At 45.9% G+C, this 18,541-nt stretch overlaps 1 protein-coding gene across 4 annotated transcripts in view; it reads right to left on the reverse strand.

Moving 5' to 3' along the window:
* Nucleotides 1–11,608: 11,608 nt before the first annotated feature.
* The window catches only part of RCAN2 (regulator of calcineurin 2), a 267,998-nt gene continuing 261,065 nt past the window's right edge, over nucleotides 11,609–18,541 (reverse strand). For all 4 annotated transcript variants that reach the window (XM_082729711.1, XM_082729710.1, XM_082729712.1 and 1 more), the window contains one exon: nucleotides 11,609–14,218. In XM_082729711.1, the coding sequence (XP_082585837.1) occupies nucleotides 14,058–14,218 (161 nt within the window). In that variant the 3' untranslated portion in view covers nucleotides 11,609–14,057. The remainder of the gene's footprint in view (nucleotides 14,219–18,541) is intronic.

Consider the following 18,541-nt stretch of genomic DNA (forward strand, 5'->3'; position numbering starts at 1 on the left):
AGTTTGACTACTGTGGACATTGCTGCTATAAATATTCAGGTGCATGTGCCCCTTCAGATCACTATATTTGTATTTTTAGTGCAAATACCCAGTAGTGTGATTGCTGGGTCCTAAGGTAGCTCTATTTTCAACTTTTTGAGGAAACTCCATACTATTTTCCAGAGTGGCTGTACCAGCTTGCATTCCCACCAGCAGTGTAGGAGGGTTCTAAAGGGGAGGTTTTGAGAAGCGACCGTTGAGGCAGTGAGCAAATGAAGATGGCCACAGCGTGGCTCCCTAATAGCTGGACAGCCACAAACATGTACTGATGGCTCATATGATATAAGATAATACACTAAGCTTTTTACAGACGTCAGTTTGTTTTATCCTCACGACTCTGACATATGTCTCTTATTATTATCCATTTTTTTTACTTAAAAAAACTAGACTTTAGAGAGGTAAATTAATTTACCCAAATCACATGGGACTCTCCTTGTTGTTCCAATATCACCTAATAATGAACTTCTGTTGCCATGTAGGTCCCTTGCCACATAACTTATACTACTTTATCCAGGTACCTGTTTAATATTTTACTCCATGAGGGCAGTGAGAGACAGAAGGAAGGAGTCAGGGTAATATTATAGTTTCTGGCTTGAGAAACTTCTATATGGTTGTCTGTCTCCTAGGAGAGGAAGAGCAGTTTTTGGCAGACATTATGTAAGTTCTTTCTAGGGTGCATTTAAGAGGTGGTACCTGTCAGTCAGCCAAGTGGCTGAGGGTAATGGGTTTGGGGAGCACAGGAGAAATAGCATAAGTAGAATTTCTGAGCTCTAAGAGGTTGATGAGCACAATGAAACCAGTATCACCTTCCTAGACTTCCCCTTCATAAGGGACAGGAAGGTAAATTGTTCTTCCAGGGATGCAGAAGAAACGTAGAGATGCTGGAGAGATCATGGCTTATTTTCTGCTCACCAACACTGTGGTGGGTCACTTCTGAGGTGGCCCCTGGTGATTCCCCTCTCCTGCTATTCACATCTTCATGTAATCAACCCACTACTACCTTGAGTGGTTTGAACCTAGTGACTTGTTGTCTGATCAATAGGACAATGGCAAAGGTGATGAGATGTCATTCCCATGATTAATTCACAGGTGATTGTAATCTCTGTCTTGCTAGCAGATTCTCTCTATGTGCCCTCTTGGCTCTCATGCTTTGCTGAAGTAATGAATATGTTGGAGAGGATCACGTGGCAAGGAAGTGAGAGTGGGCTTAGCTACCAGCTGTCAGGAACCTGAGGCCCTCAGTCCAGCAGCCTGTAAGGAACGGAATTCTGCCGGAAATCTGAGTGACCTGGAAAGTGGATCTTTCCCCAGTCAAACTTTCAGATGAGAGCAAAACGCTGTCACTAACTTGATGCAGTCTGTGAGAGACCTGAAGTAGAGGTCTCCAGCTAGACTGCCTCCCTGACCCACGAACATGGAGACAGTAAGTCTGTGTTGTTTAAACCACTAACTCTATGGTAATTTATTAAGTGGCAATACATATAGATGTAAACACCACAAGTGTAGCTGTGTAAGAAGAGATCAGGCCCATGTAGCAGTTAGCTGGGGTATATGCTTACATAATTCCAAGAGCCAAGGGAAGGTAGACTCTCAGGGATTCAGAAATACTGCAGAGAGATGGCTTATATGTGGAAATAAATTACCCAGTTGGCCAATTAAAAACCAGGACTGAAAATCAAAGAATTTGGTTCCCAGGAGAAATAAGAAAACCCTGGGATGGATAGGCTATATCTAGGCCAGACTCTGAGCAGTGGAAGTTGGTATTTGAACGAAACCGAGACTTGCTTTGGGAGGAGGCTATGAGCCTCAGGAGGTAAATAAACATTAACTATAGCCATGCAGTGAAAGGCTTTAGATGGAGTTGAGAAAATGAAGCGATCTTTAAGGGGAATATAGAGTGAAGTTGTAGATTGTCCCTTCCTGGAATCCGTAAAAAGGAGTAGTGATCTTAACTCGTTAAATAAATGACAAAAACTTTAATTGGTGATCAAAATCATTCAATATCCTTGTTCTGTAAGCAATTTCCTTTCTTACCTTTCTCCTTTCCACTCTTCTTATATTGATAATTATATCGATAATCTCTGCATTGGTCTACTTGGTCTACAGGTTGGATGGCTCAAACACAGAAATTTATTTTCTCAGCAGAGAGAGATCTCTGGTGTCTCTTCCTCTTGTTATCAGGATACCAGTCCTAACAGATTAGAGTCCCACACTTATGAACTCATTTAATATTAACTATCTCCCTGAAGGTCCTATCTCCAAATATAGTCACACTGGGTGTTAGGGCTTCAATATACGAATTTTGGGGAACATAATTCAATCCATAATACCTTCTAACCACTAACCACTATAGACGTAAGCTCAGTTAGGGCGGGAACTTGGATTGTCTTTTCCAATGAGATGTCCTATTTTTCAAAGGCCCATTTCAGCGCCCAGAGCATTGTGAGTCCTCCATAAATAATTTGTTGAGTGAATGGATGATGGCCTCCTTTTCTTCCATCAAATTGAGATTGCAATCAAAGAAGTCAATGAGAATAGGTCAACTAGGCAGGCCTTTATTTTTTCATGGACAGTTTTCTTATATTTTTGTGTGAAGGTTTTTTTTTTTTTTTCAGTTCTATTATGAGTTGTATATATCATTGGGATTTTAAATCATCTGATTTATTTAGCCATTTTACCCATCAAAGAACACTTAATAGATGCTCAGCCCAGGACTAGGTGTCAAGCTAAGGTCTTGACTTAGGTCAAGCTAAGCAGGATAAGATGTCATCCTTACTCTCAAAGGCCTTGCCATGTGCTTCCTGAGAGATGTGGTCACCACAGGAAGAAGTTATGTGACCATACAATTATAATAGACATACCTGAACTATTGAAAAGTTTGGTTTCCTCCCCTTGGACTAATAAGAGACTACAATCCTGTATAAAACACAAAGAGACGACACCTGCTAGCTAATGGTAGAGATTTCTTTATGGCAGAGCTATTTAAGGACTGATGGAAGTACCTCAGGTTACCTCAAGAAATACCTTAAAATCACTAGTGTAAAACTCTATTATAAGACAGCTGAGAAAATACAAAATGAGCCTTTGCTGATAGGCTCCCATCTTTAGCCATATTCTCATACACAAATGGGAGTGGGTTCAAATGTTTACCTTTAATGGCTCAAGAAGGGAGTAAAGAGGACAAGGAAAGGAGGGAAGGGCCTGGTGAGGCCTGATGGGCAGCCAACTCCAGAGGCTGGCAAGGGGTAAGATAGTCCCCATGTTCTTAGGATCCATCTCACCTGATTTTCTCAGACTTGGCCAACTTCTGCAGTGAGGTCCCTTGAATCTTTGCTGCTGTCCTGGGAATCTCAGACCGCCACAGAACCCAGAATTGTCCTGATTGATATTTCAGCTAGAGAGGACGACCACTGCCCCGTGGAATTACGTCACAGCCAGACCTTCAGAGCCCAAGGCTGGCTGGCCTGTCAGATTTGCCCGTCACTCATTAATCTCAAAATAATATGACTCACCATTCACATCTTTGCATTTTTTCCAAAGTCCCACTTATTTTGTTATGATTTTCCCCAGGTTTGATGACTCGGTTGGCTGCCCGTGGGCCCTGAATAGATCAGATACTGATCCCCAGCCTTCCTCATGTTTCTTTCTGCTCCTGGATCTATGAATCATGGGACCCAATGTCAACTTCCACTGTTCAGTTTCAGCAGGAAAGAATGACAGGGAGAAAGAACAAGGATCTGAGCTGTTCTTACTTGAGCATGCCTGCCCCTCTTGGAAAAATCTTCCTCCTTCTGGGACCAAAACCAATATTCATTAGACACAAAGCAAGGCTATGTACTTTCCTGGTAATCACTGAGCCAGTGGCCGACCCAGAATAGGGGTAGAGCAGATCCCAGAACAGGAGTGATGGTAACTCCTGGTTTCTGCTGCGATTCTCCCTAGAGGCTTCATACTTTGAGTTGTCTCTGCTATTTTTTTTTTAAAGATTTTTTAAATTTATTTGACAGAGAGAGAGATCACAAGCAGGCAGAGAGGCAGGCAGAGAGGCAGGCAGAGAGGCAGGCAGAGAGGCAGGCAGAGAGGAGGAAGCAGGCCCCCCGCAGAGCAGAGAGCCTGATGCGGGACTCGATCCCATGACCATGTGATCATGACCTGAGCTGAAGGCAGAGGCTTTAACCCACTGAGCCACCCAGGGGCCCCTGTCTCTGCTATTTGATGTAGGGTATCCACCTGTGGCATCCGCTCATTTCCTGTGGGCTTTCAATGAGGGCAAAAAACACAGCGCACGTGAGGGCACTTTACAAAACCGAAGGAACAGTGAGAAGGTATGGGCTAGTGGCCGTAGCTGCCTCTGTACCATCAGAAGCACACCTCCCACGGGAGTGGAGTCCAGTGTCTTGTTTCAAACTGTGGGCTTCGGACCCAGACCATCTGAGCTTGAAGGCAAGCACTTTGAAAATCCAGCCTTGCTCATCTGCAAAGTAGAAGAATCCTAAGGATCAACTTTGTAGTCTGTCATGAGGCATAAATGAGGAAGAGTATGGAAAGGACAGGACCAGGAAACAAGTTGTCAATACGTGTCCCTTATTGTTCCTCCAGCGGGCAGAGCTGGGTGCTAACCCGTCTTTGGTCTCTTTTCCTTTATACTATCTTATTTATTTATTTATTTTATTAAAGATTTTCATTTCTTTATTTGGCAGACAGAGATCATTCGTAGGCAGAGAGGCAGGCAGAGAGAGAGGGGGGAAGCAAACTCCCTGCTGAGCAGAGAGCCCGATGCGGGGCTTGATCCCAGGACCCTGGGGTCATTACCTGAGTTGAAGGCAGAGGCTTTAACCCACCGAGCCACCCAGGCACCCCTACGCTATCTTTTTGAGTTAGCGCCATCACACAGATCGCAATGGTCCAGCGAAAGGCCAGAAGGAGGTACGTTTGGATATTAGGAATTGTCACAGAACAATGAAAAAGATATAATGCCCTTCTGTTGGCAAGGGGAGGTCATTGCCCTGGAGGAAATCACATGTAAGGTCTTGGGAAAAGCACAGGCTGTTAGAAAACTTGTCTAGTGCTGTTACTAGTTGTGGGAAACCGAGGGAGGTTTAAAACCCGCATTTGCTTCTTTCTTCTCTGGCTTCACGTAGGTTACTCGGTGATACATTTCTCATTGTGACATATCCAACAGATAAAAGAGCCTCCTGTCCCATTTTCAGACATTCTATAATCCCACAGAGGTTAGAGGGTATGGAAGACTACGAATTAGAACGTTAATCAAGAGGATTCCACACGTCTGTGCCCTTGGCAGTATAAGGGATAGCCAAGTCTTCTGGTCAGAAAGATGCCTATGAAAGACAGTCACTCCAATTTCTGGCTACACGTGGTAAATTAAACTATGAGTTCATTTTTTACTTTCTTCAAAATCTTCATGAAAAAAAAAAAAAAGAAGAAGCCCACGAGGATGAGGGAGATAGCAAAGGAGAAGAGCAACAACATTTTGGAAGCTAGATAGCTAAAGAAAGCGTGGCTGCTGACTTCCCAGACTAGAGAGGCTAAAATTCCAGCAGGTTCTGGAGACAGGCTGGGGCTAGCCCATGGGGCAGGTCCTCCGTCACAGGAAGCATGAGGTCCCTCTAAAAGTCAGGGCGCAGGTGGGTTAGAAAAAGGGAAGATTACTTGAAATGTGTAATAAATAACCAACAGTTAGAATCCTCACTGAGCCTGCCTACCCAGGGTTTCAGGCACAGGATTTCATTTGATAGACTATGGTCATTTTGGGCTCTATTGTAAAGATTCCTACTTCCTCTGGTGATATAATTTGATGTTCTCTGTTGTGGCCTCTCCTTTTTTTTAGACACCCTAGAGGCCAGATTCCCTGGGGAGAGTCTACTAGAAACACCTTGGTCATGGATAGTGGGTACAGCTGGGGGAGGGGTGCGAGGGGGCAGGGGTTGTGATGAGCTTCTCCTCTGAAAACAGCCCACAGGCTGGAAGGCCTCTCTGTGGGCTCCTGGAATACAGGTTGCCAGACCTTGCCCTCTAGCCGGGAGGTTCTCTGGATAAACTGGAAACACTGACTCCCTATGAACTTTGGTTAATGGTAATGCATCAGTCTTGGTCCTGGTTCATACTTCTTCCCATATTTCTCACGTGCTGTCTGAGAATAAGAATAAAGACAGTGGTTTTCTAGGGGGTGCACATACTCTGGTTGGTGGGGTTGACTTTCGTTTTGGGCTAGCCCCATATGGGCAGCACTGGCGTGCTTGCCTGAAACCACCCTGTTATTCCCAGCAGCAACAGGAGTGGCTGTTTCCCAGAACTCTGGTGTGCCCCTGGGGTGTAACTTCCTCTCTGGAAATCACACTGTAGCTTATTCACAAGCACATTTACTGGAAATCATTGGAATGGCTAGTGGCCAAGCTTGATCTGAGCCTAGAACATGGCACCGACCCCTGGAAAGGTTGGAGTGTGGCTAGGTCCAGAGAAGGTAGGTTGACCAAATGAGTAATTACTGGGGCAAGGGAATTTATATTTCTGGAGCACTTTCTTTGGTGAGCACTCTACATGTTGAAGCAGGTTAGTGTCTGCTCTACTGTCCTAGATCGGCTGTGGATTTGATTTGGTCCTTGACCTGGGTGCTGTTTTAACTGTAAAGTGAATGGGAATCATGGGAGGGAGGATCTTGTTAAAAATCCAGATTCTGGTTCCATAGATCCAGGCGGGGCTGAGACTCTGCATCTCTCACCAGCTTCCAGGGAAGCTGATGCTGATGTGGGCAGTGCAGGGAACAGCCTTTGAGTATGAAGAACAGAACACCTCTGGGTTGTGGTTGTCTCACATGTAAAGCGGGACATCAGGACCTTCCTCCTAGGATCGTTGACAGAATTACACAAGAATGCAAAAACTTAGAAGAGCCCTGCTGAAGAGTAAGCCCTGGATGAACTGTTGATTTTTTATGAAAAATGGGAGCAATGAAAGCCCCACCTTGAAGATCAGGTGAGACTATGAAGGTCAAGTGCTCCATGGGAGGACTGATGCATAGAAAGCATTGGCCGTGGACTTCCTATGTGCCCAGCCTTGGTGTGTTTTCTTGTTTAATTCCACTCACCCTGTGAGGTGGGTATTGATATCCTGCCCTCTTCACACTGGGCAAACCAAGACTTAGCTTACGAACCTGCAGAAGACCACAATTTTGCTACAAGACTGAGCTGGGGTTTACACCCAGATCCTGTGGCACTAACATCTGTGAATTTAGTCACTACTTGTCATTGTTACGTAATTAGTGTTGTCTTTTTAAATCTTCATGACCAAGGTGGGGTTTTATACCCATTTTATGGGAGAGAAAACAGCTTTAGTGACTTCAGTAAACTTACCGAATGTCATACACACATCTCTATCCCCTTCTCACGTAGGAGGCACGCGGGTCAGAATCAGGTCCTCCTCTCCTTGCTACAGACCCCTGTGTTTTTTCATAAGGGCGTCTGACAACAGCTGAAGAGCATTCACTGTTCTGACGCGGTGGGGGTGAGTGGGAGAAGCCCCCCCTTTCTGACCCTGGGACTTGTGCTTCCAGTCCCTGCTGCCTGAGCTCAGCGGAAGGACAGAAAGACAGCAGGGAGGGAAATTTTCCTGGGCAGTTTTTGGAAAGTGACCAACCCTGGTATGACTTATGACTGATCCCTGTTAGGCATGTGCGGGCAATGGTACGGCTAGCGAAAGGCGGTACAATTCTAGAGAGCTCGATGCGAGGGAGAGAAGGCTACGGAGGTTGGGCTAGACTTGTTTCTCTGGGACATGGACTCTGAGAGGGGAAGGGCACAGAGGATGTTTGCTGGAAAGCCACAGTGGCCACACCAGTGGTGAAGAGAACACGTGCCTTTAGACAGAGGGTGGAGCTGAACTGAGATGCACAGACTTCTGGGGAGCCCACAGGAGTATCTGGAGCTGGGGTGGCCCCTGGAGCCCTAGGATGGGGCTTTCCCTCTCCCGCAGGACTGTCAATGCATGCAGGTTGTCCCTGCAGGGGACAGGCAGGGGAGGGCTGTGAGCCACCAACACCCCAGTATCCAGGGGCCCTAGTGACTCCACTCTGCAGGCAGAGCTGGGACTCACAGCACAGCACCCCCTACCGTGGCGCATCCCGTGGACTGTCCTGTGCTGAGTTTGGCAGCTTCATAAAAACAGCTACAACCGGAGCGCCTGGGTGGCTCAGTGGGTTAAAGCCTCTGCCTTCAGCGCAGGTCATGATCCCAGGATCCTGGGATGGAGCCCCGCATCGAGCTCTCTGCTCAGTGGGAAGCCTGCTTCCCTTCCTCTCTCTCTCTCTGCCTGCTTCTCTGCCTAATTGTGATAAATAAATAACTAAATAAAATCTTAAAAAAAAAAAAAAAAAACAGCTGCAACCTTGCTTCAAGAAAAAAGGAGCCCGGAGGCAAATGCAAAGTCTGTTTGGGAAATGATAATGATTTCACTGATGAGCACAACTGAGGAAGGAGGCCCCACACTCCTGCCCAGCCCTAGAGTCGTCAAGCTCAGTTATGGGGTGAGAGGAGAAAAGAATTGTCATGCAAATTGTCAGCACGCTGTGAAACAGACTTCTGGGGAGTGAAACAGAGTGTTTCAGCCATTCAGCCCATTCTGGGTTTTCTCTTTCCAACTTACATCAAATCAAATGCGCTTGGGTACACACACACACACACACACACACACACACACACACACAGTTAACCTTGGCTATGACTTCTTTTGAGAAACCTAAAAAGCTCTTGAATCAGCTCCAATAACATCTCCCCAGACTGTCTTTGAAAGGAGCAGATGGATGACTTTGACAGGAAACTTTTGCTTGAAATGTTCCCCTTTCTCAGATTACGTACATTTGAGGAGGAGGCCTGCCAAGTGTTCAGTGATGCTCAGCATGGTGGCTCCTGGCGGCACTCTCTGTACCAGCAGCAGAATGAATGTTTTCCTGAAGCACCGACTGATCATTCTTTATCACTTGCTCTGTCCCCCCTTTCCTGTGCCACGGACTTCTAAATGATCTGGGCAGAGGTAGGAAAAACAAAAACAAAAAACCCCCACACTTTTCTAGAACCGTGGAAGATACTGCATATTGAGGCTGGCTGCTGAGAATTCCCTTGGCCGATCAGACCGCAGGGGATGATGAACACAGCTCTTCAAAGCCATCTTTTGCAGCCTGAAGAGGACCCTGGGGGTCTAGTCCTCACACTAGAGTATCTGGACATTTAGGGTTGTTGCTTTGTCTTAGGAAGAGTCTCTCAAAGCAGAATGACCCACAAGCTGGATTGAGTCACATGTTTCCCAACTGAAAACCCTTCTCTTGTGCTTAAAATGAATCCCAAGCCCACTGCCTAGGCCTGCCAAGTTCCAAAGAGCCCAGGCCCTGCTCCCTTTCCCCACTTCATTTGGGACATGCTCAAGCCCATTCTCTGTAGTCCACCATGCTGATACCGCCCCTCAGGTCCCTCCAACACTAGGACTTTCCAAATCCGTGGCCTCCACCCCTGCTACCTAGAATGTTCTTCTAGCCCTTCTGTGGCACATTGTGGCCATAGTTTGGCTTCCAGGTCAAAGGCCGTCCCTGACCACCATCTTCCACCTATGTTCTTAGTCCTCATAGTGTGCTCTTGCTTTTTCTAACTGCTCATGCCTCCCAGAACTTGTGATTTATTTGCTTATTTCTTTGTTATTATCTCTTTCCCACACTAGGCCGTCCTCTCTGAAATGGCAGGGATGTGCTTACCACTGTTCCCAGTGTCAGGTGCACAGTAGTTCTTCGGGAAATATTTGTCCCCTCCCCCAGCCTTAAGTCCTATGCTTCCTATTTTACAAAATACTTATAGATTATTTCAAGGGAAGGCTCTGTATATGCAGAAGTATTTCAGAGACATAGGACGGCTGAGATGTGTTTTTAAGGCTGGGGACATTCCAAACCCTTTTTGCCACTAATGGCTCCTTCCTCCTGTTCTCTTCACTTTTTTGGTGTTTTTTGCTTCACTTGAGGGATATTTTACATGCATTATATTGTGCACATTTTAAAGGACTTTTACATAGGTATCCACCAACAGGAATCTAGGTGGGATGTTTGTTTATAGCTTCCCTCATGGGGAGGCTGGCAGGTGTCTCTTCTCAGTCAATGTCTTCCAAAAGGTAAACACTATTATAATTTCTATCAATATGGGTCACTTTGGACTGTGTCTTAACATCGTAAGTGGGGTTATAACGTACGTATTCTTTCACGTCTGTCTTTCTTTGTTCCAAAAGTATGATCTTGAGATCCGCCCATGTTGTGATATGTCCTGGGAATGGCTTTGTGATATTCCTTGGTGTGAATGTACTGGTTTATTTACTCATTGTAGAATGGGAGGATCCTTGGGTTGTATCTGGTTACTGACTATTCTAAGCAGTGCTCTTGGGGACATGGCAGTACAGGTATTTTGTTGGTTATGAGAACTCCTATCTGCTTGTTATGTCCTGGAGAGGAACTGTCTCCAGATAGGCATGTGTTTGACCTTCGTAAGTTTATTCTGTCTTGGTCCCTATTGTCACCGGCACTTCAGTACTCCCCCACACTCAGTGTTGCTCCTTCCTATAGGGCTGTGATATACCTTGTTGAGGTCCTGATTTGTACTTCTCTGATGCAACATGACGCTGAATACTTTCTTTAAATGTTTATGGGCCACATGGGTATATCAGGCACGGGTGTATGTATGTGTGAATTGCTTGTGTGTGTGGAGTCCCTTTTAAGCATTTTGGCCAGTTTTAAAAGATGGATTGTCTTTTTCTTACTGATCTGTAGGAGTTCGTCTTGTGTTTTGGACAGGAGTTATTTAAGAACTATATGTGTTGCAAGTATCTTCCCCAGTCTGAGACTTTCCCTTTCACTCTCCTAATGGTATAATTGGATGAACAGATGCTCTTTGTGAAATACGATGTGTCCATCTTTTATTTTATAATAGTGCTTTTTGTGTTCTCCGTAATAAAATTTTTCCTACTTTGGGTTTCTTACGGTGTTTTAAACTGAAGAACCGTGTGGGAGCGATGTTTAAAGAGGGTCCTCTGTACATCTGAGAGGTACCTGGGTGGCTCAATGGGCTAAGCCTCTGCCTTTGGCTTAGGTCATGATCTCAGGGTCCTGGGATCGAGCCCCGCATCACTGGCCTCTCTGCTCAGCAGGAAGCCTGCTTCCCTCTCTCTCTTTCTCTCTCTCTCTCTCTCTATCTCTTTCAACCTTCCTCTCTGCCTACTTGTGATCTCTGGTCAAATAAATAAATAAAATCTTTATTTTGAAATGGCCTCTTGGGACCAAGATGGTTGACACATGACGATAAAATAGTTCTCCTTATGAGAGCCCAACCCATCCCTCCAGGCTTTGCTCAAATTCCCGTTCCTTCAGTGTGACTGCCAACCAGCCTCCCACTCTGCTCAGCTAAGTTAATCCCATGTGTTGGTAACTTTTTACAAAGATGAGAGGCTGAATTGCATTCTTCCACAACTACCACTCGAAAAGGAGTCAGCTCAGACAGACAACACAGAAATTATACTCCATGGACAAAGAGTCATTCACCAGGTATATTTGAAGTCTAAGCTCTTTGAGCTATACACGTGCACAAATGATTTGGTTGGTGGAAATCTCCCCCTCCCCCTCCATAGTCAGACTTTTCAAACTGAAAATAGCGCTAAAGAGGTTTGCATAAGGTGCGTCATGGAAATGTTGAGGCAATTTTGACTTTCACAGTGCAGGAGGCTCCCCTGAAACCCTTCAAGGACTCCTTCCGGTTTCTTACAGCTCCCCTGGGAGAAGTTCCTCTTTCCCTCTTCCCAAACCCAACCTAATGAAAGAATTACTTGACCTGAGACAGAGTCACATGGAAACTTCGCAATAAATGTCCCCGAGACTAACTCCTTAGGTCGTACACTTCACTGTGACTGTGTTTTTATTTTGTGACTACACAGGATGGTCATTTTAACCTTTGCTAAATTTGGCTGGAAGTGACTGATGGGATCTGCTTTAAAACACTTAAAAAATAATTTCCAAATATATGTATATATATTTTTTCTCATCCAGATTTCCTTAAAACCTGCGTTCTGAAACTGAGTAGCTTAGGTAGTCAAACGACCCCCGCAGAAAACTGAAGAGGCTCAGCACAAAATGGCTGACAGCTGCAGTTCTCCGCCGGGTCTCAAAAGCTCAGAAAAACATTTCTTCCACTAGAGGGCAGCATTCCTCCACTTTGAAGTCTACTCTTCCATTTGTTGATGAAACCCCAAAAAACCCCCACAGCAAAGGACAAAGCATTTGCTTACTATACACTCCTCAGATTTTATTTTTAAAAGGAGCCTGAATTTTTTTTTCTTATGGAAACTCAGGGTTTTACAAGCAACGCTATCCTCAGTTTCACCTGTACTGTGTCCAGTATGATATTGCTATATTCACAGTAGAACGGACTTGATTTTCTGAGTGATCAGTCTGTTTTAAGTTTCTGCCGAAACTAACTGTACACCTTAGTCAAAAACCACAACAATCCTTCCATAAGATGGCTGTGTTATTGTTCTTGCGTGTTTTTCTGAGGCTTGGGTAATGAAAGTATTTGCCCACTCCCTTGTAACTGGCATTTGCATCTAAAGTAATTCATTAATGTACAGGGGCGGGTGTGAGGCCTTGTACAAAGAGCAGAAGGTAATGGTTTTAGAGGTGTATCTTCGGTAATGCACTTCGGGCTACAGAAATAGAAATATCACATGTGACGAAAACAAATGTTTTTGAGCAACATGGCCATAGCATGAGTAGGATTGGTATATGTTTGTTGATCTACCCTCCCTTCCTGTTTCAAATATTCAGTTCTGGAGATCTAGCTTCACCCAAATTGTCTATGATGGACACATGCCTCTTCCCTTTATTTAAAAACGAGTGTTTTTGATAGCAAAGATGTTGGCTAGTCATTTATATATTGGCATGAGAAGTTTTGTGCCGTTCCAAAATTCAGCATTATCCATAGTAGAGTGTCATATTATCAGATTATCTGTATTAGTATATGAATGCATTCATAAGCAATGCACATAGTTATGTCTTTAAGCAGCTAATGGCTGAACAATCACTAAATAAAAAACATCCAGAGTTTAAAAGCACAGCTGAAACATTTGTACAAATATACAAAGAGAAAAAACAATCATTCAGACACCATGAAACTTTTGTAATAAATAGGTTTGTCTGAAATCGGTCTCTGTCACCCTGGACAAGCCTCCCCCGCGAGTCTGGGAAAGTACTCTACGGGAAGTGGTGTTCAAAATCTATGGAGGAATATCTTTGGGGCCAAGCTCAGTGTCGCCTCCAGGAATTTTAACAGAGCTATGAAGGATGGACTCAAAATAGTGGCTATACCCAGACTTGTTGAGCTGGAGGATGCTGATAATTTTTCTAGTCTAGATAGGACATGGCTGGATGCTGACAGTCTGAGAGTTAGAGTATATCCTCGAATCATGAAAATAAATGCTGGTGATCATGCATGTCCTGGGAATGTCGGGATGCAGAGGACTGAGTGAGACCAGATAGGGATATCTCATGCAGTCAAAGTCAAGTTTACTTATGGTCCTACTTAAGTGGCCAGGAAGAAACAATGTACACACATCAGGACTGGGACTGAAACAGATCACAAACAACACGGGTGCTATTTGTCACTGATGTCTCTGGCTTGGATCAACATGAGAGAATGAAGATATAGGTGGTGCTGATATTTTAATAAGAAAATACTACCTTTTTTTTTTTTTTCTAGAACCTTCTAAATAATGGATTATTACTCAATGGACATGATATGATCAGGAAACATATCACCTTTTCCTAGCCCTTTTGTCCGAGAGGCTTGATTACAAGGAAGGAATCTCAAACAACCAAACACCCAGGGATTGAAAGGCAATTATTTTTTTTTTCGACAAACAAACAACAGAGGGGGAAAAAAAAAGCATGATAAAGAGGAGACAGATATTATCGTTGAGGCGGAGCGGTGAGCTCAGTTGGACACGGAGGGCGGCAGACCAGGACGCCGGGTCTGGATGATTTTTGGCTTTGGGGAAGTCTTTGGATCCTCTTCTTCTTCTATGTCGCTGTCGCACACGTGCACGACGACACTTGGGGTAGACTCCGTTCCTGCATGGAGCTCATATTTCTCTCCTGAAAGGCAAGAAAAGGGAGGGTGATAAAGGGGAAGGGAGCTCAAAGCAGATTCTCTGGCAATGTTTGTTCTGGAAGGAAGGACATTGCACAGTGTTTCGGGAAGCCCAGATCTTATCCAGGATCCAGAAATGGCACAGGCCATCGCAAAATGGAGTGAGATTGCTCGCTTACTGTATCTATCTGCACTACGCTGCACGATCATCTATTTGTGCTGCACTGTACCATCTATCAGCCTGACAAGCCCGCACGGGCCACTCACCCTCCTGCAGCCTCAGTCAGCATCCCTAACGGTAAACTTCCACATGGTCATGACTACAGTCCTCAGGATCGTGGTGATGACGGGATGGCTCTGACAGCTCGCTCTCCATTTCTCTTCTGTTTCCCATCTTCATTGCTAATTGCTGAGTGACCCTGGGCCAGCCAACAGCTTCACTTCTTCACCTTGTCGACAGGGCAGTCTCTGAAGTTTCCTCCAGCCACACTTTTATAGCAAGAGCTGCCCCAGGATGGACTAAGGCAGGATCATCACTGGTCTTGGATTTGCGGTGGCTGCTGGGTGACGGGGTTAGAGGACTGTCAAGGTCCCTTCAAGTTCCAAAACTCTGTCCTTCTTGACTGGCTCATCTTAATGGCCAAATGGCTGCTAGCTGGCTGGCTTCCTGCCTTTGTTCCCCTTTAGGAGGTATTTACTGAGCATTCCCCACAGTCTGGCCTATTGCCGGGAAAAGGCTATGGGTGCAACAGAAGATCCTTGTGTCTATAGCAAGAGCACAGCCCTGTGGCCGCGTGTGGAAACAAGAAGTATCACAAAATACCATGGTAAGTGCTAGCATGGCTATATATATGTCAAGGACTGTGGCACCAAATTTTAAGGAGAAGGAGACACTGAAAGGCTTCCCGGTGGAGGTGACAACTGGCTTAGGTCTAAAAGAAAAGTGAAGACCTCCAAGTAATGGGGCAGGAGGAGGGGGCATTCTCCATCTGCATGCTTTTAAAGATTTTATTTACTTATTTGACAGAGAAATAGCACAAGCAGGTAGAGCTGCAGGCAGAGGGAGAGGAAGAAGCGGACGCACTGCTGAGCTGGGAGCCCCATGCAGACTCAGTTCCAGCACCCTTGGATCATGGCCTGAGCCGAAGGCAGGCACTTAACCAGCTGAGCCACCCAGGGGTCCCCATCTGCATGCTATTAACTTCTCAAGTTAACTGTTGACACACTCATCTTAACCTTCTCCTGACATCCCACCTTTCATTCCCCATCTTTCACGAATACGGAAAATCTAAAAGCAGTGTCTCCCGGACATCCTCCTGGTCAGTGGCTTTCCAGATCTCACTAGATCAAGACCTTGTTTCTTAGACCAGGACAGAAGACCCCGCACAATCTCTTACCAGTCACGACAGCCACATCCTCATACCTACTGATAAAGAGCATTTTCAACTTGAATGTTTGTGGACCTGTTCCTGGCCTCCCAGGGAAGTTATCCTTTAACATTTACCAAGGCCAAAATGACCTGGCGCAACCTCAAAGCATGGGCTGTATTTCCACCCTGAGCATGCATGGTTAAGTCTGCTTTGTTAAAAAACAAACAAACAAAATCAAGAAGGAACCTTCCAAACATAAACATAAGAAAAACAAAAAACACCTCCCTGATCTCCCTAAGATTAAAGTCAGACAGCCTTGCACATACTAAAAGCTAAAGATAAAGTCCGCAACTATCTGGAATGATTTCCTTTGCTGTGAAGCTTTGTAACTTTTTTTTTTTTTTTAAGATTTTATTTATTTATTTGACAGAGAGAGAGAGATAGCAAGTGAGCGTGAGCGCACAAGCCAGGGTAGCAGCAGAGGCAGAGGGAGAAGCCGACTCCCGGCTGAGCAGAGAGCCAGATGTGGGACTGGATCCCAGGACCTTGAGATCATGACCTGAGCCAAAGGCTTAACTGACTGAGCCACGCAGGCATCCCTAAAAAAAATTTTTTTTTTAATTTTTGTTCTTTAATCCCCTCAGTTTGTGGTACTTGGTTTTGTGGCAGGCCTAGCAAACTAATCTAGCCATGGACCACTAAGACTGTTTTCCTTCTGTTAAAAGAGAAGCATTTGTTGGACCACCTTTGACATCTGTTGTATAGAGCAAATGCTTTCCTGGGTGATGGCAAGGGATAGTTCACAAAAATGGAGGGTTTCAGCTCTGGGATTTCACTGCTTATTGGCAGTAGCCAAGAGGGACAGAACTAGTCAGAGCCATAGAAATAAGGCTCATAAGGACCCTGTAATTTAAAGTCTAGATTTGGTTAACTTGTAGTTAGAGAGAATCGTGGCAGCAAGTATGAAACCTCTGGCAAACGTGGACCAGTCTGGGTTCAGGAGAGGACAGTGACAAAAGCAGGGGACAGAACTTAGAAACCTGCCTGAGTCCTTCGGGCTCCCATCTGCTTCCCCACCGGAGAGCAGACACAGCCAGCGCTCACCTCACTGCCCCGGATCCCCTCTGAAGTCCTTTCTAAGGCCTGTTCCCACAGCTCTGGTGGGCCTAGCAGCCAGACAGCTCATTCAGTTGCCTTCCGTTCTCCTTTAAAGCAGTTGTCATGTTTACCAAAATTTCTCGGGAAAAGCACAGCTTCAGCTATGGCCCAGGAGCGGAACCTACAGGGAAACGAGCTCTTGCACAAAAGGCGCAATGGTGGGCGGCATCATTGAGCCTTGCTTCTCAAACTCCTGACCCCTTAGTGGTCCTGCTTGTTGAAATCAGGATTTCCTGGGGGTGCGCCTGCATGTCTCAGTAGGTGGAAGGTCCTATTCTGGATTTCGGCTCAGGTCATGATGTCAGGGTGGTGAGATCTAGCCCCGTATTGGACTCTGCACTGGGCAGGGAGCCTGCTTACAGTTCTCTCTCTCCCTCTCTCGCTGCTCCTCCTCCCAATCAATCAATCAATTTAAAAAAAAAAAAAGGAGGGTATTGGGATGAGGATGCAACCCAGGGAATTCTGACTGGGTAACATCACCTTTGGTACCCAGCACCCCTCCCCCGCCCCACCATGCGCTTCCCTGTGCTTCAGCGTGGCCGTGGCCTGTGTTACAGGGGTCCATGTGGCCTGCAGGAGGCTGCGGTCACCCAGGGCACTGGCCTGCACTTAACGTGCCTTCCCCCTTCCTCCATTCTGCATCGTCAGTTTCTCATGGGAAACGGCCAACGGCGCAGGTCAAGGGACGTCAAGCTCAGGGACGCCGAGGATGCCCAGGGGAAAGCAGCCGGGGCTCCTCTGTATCAGCACCAGCAGCGGGTTTTCATTGGTGGTCTCCTTTCTCATCTGTTTCTGGGACGGCAACAAGCCCCTCGAAGTGCCACAGCAAACGATGATGAGTCTGCTCACGGTTTCCATAACGCTCTCTTTCCTTCGGGAATGCTTTGCGATGCTGAAGGAGGGACGTCCTCCCACCAGAGATGGAGAAAGAGAGGAGTCCACACACGGCGAGGTCACTCTTGTCGCCTACAGGATTTCTTGGAAGGTCTCCGGGGTTAGAGAGGAAGCACCCCTTGAGGAAACCGGAGTGGCTGGGGGAGTCCTGTGCCTGGTCGCCATGCAGGGTGAGGCGGCGCCAGTCTCTGGTCCACAGCAGAGAATCTGCCGTCATCCATCGAGTGAGCAGACAGTGGGGCTGGGGGGTGGGTGGCAGGGACCCCACCAGGGGGCTGACCTGCCTCTTTCCTCATGTGTCTGCAAGCAGCTAGCTGCTACCTTGATATATGTATGTGTGTATATATATATATACACACACACACACACACACACACACACACACACACACACACACGTGTGTGTATATATATATACTTATATTTATGTTTCTATTGCAGTAAAATATACATAATGAAGCTAGCCTTTTAGTTAAGCCATTTGTTTGCTCTGGCTTTGATAAAGAACACTGCCTTAAAGATACCTCGAGTTGCAATGTGTTTACCAATTCAAGCCCGAGCGCTCTCCTCTCAGGCAGGTGTGTGGGTGTTGGGGGGGGGGGTCACTCAGGATGGGACAGGAAAGCCCAGGGCACTGCTCCATGCTGGGCAACCCTCATGTCGTCGAGCCCGTTGAGCTAACAAAGTCAGGCTGCTTGGTAGTACAGATGCTTTATTGCTGTGATCCCATTAACTCTGACATTTCACTGTTCTATTTTTGGAAACTTTCTTACTATCAAAATCCAGCAAAGCTTAACAGCTGCTAAGAGCCCCACAGACTAAAAAGAAATCGCTTTGGTGTGGCTGGATTGAATTTTTCTTTTTTTGGCCTCTCTTTCCCTTTGGGCTTCAGCTAATTCCTCTACCA

This window comes from Mustela nivalis (assembly GCF_964662115.1).
Source record: "Mustela nivalis genome assembly, chromosome: 5".
Taxonomy (NCBI): Eukaryota; Metazoa; Chordata; class Mammalia; order Carnivora; family Mustelidae; genus Mustela; species Mustela nivalis.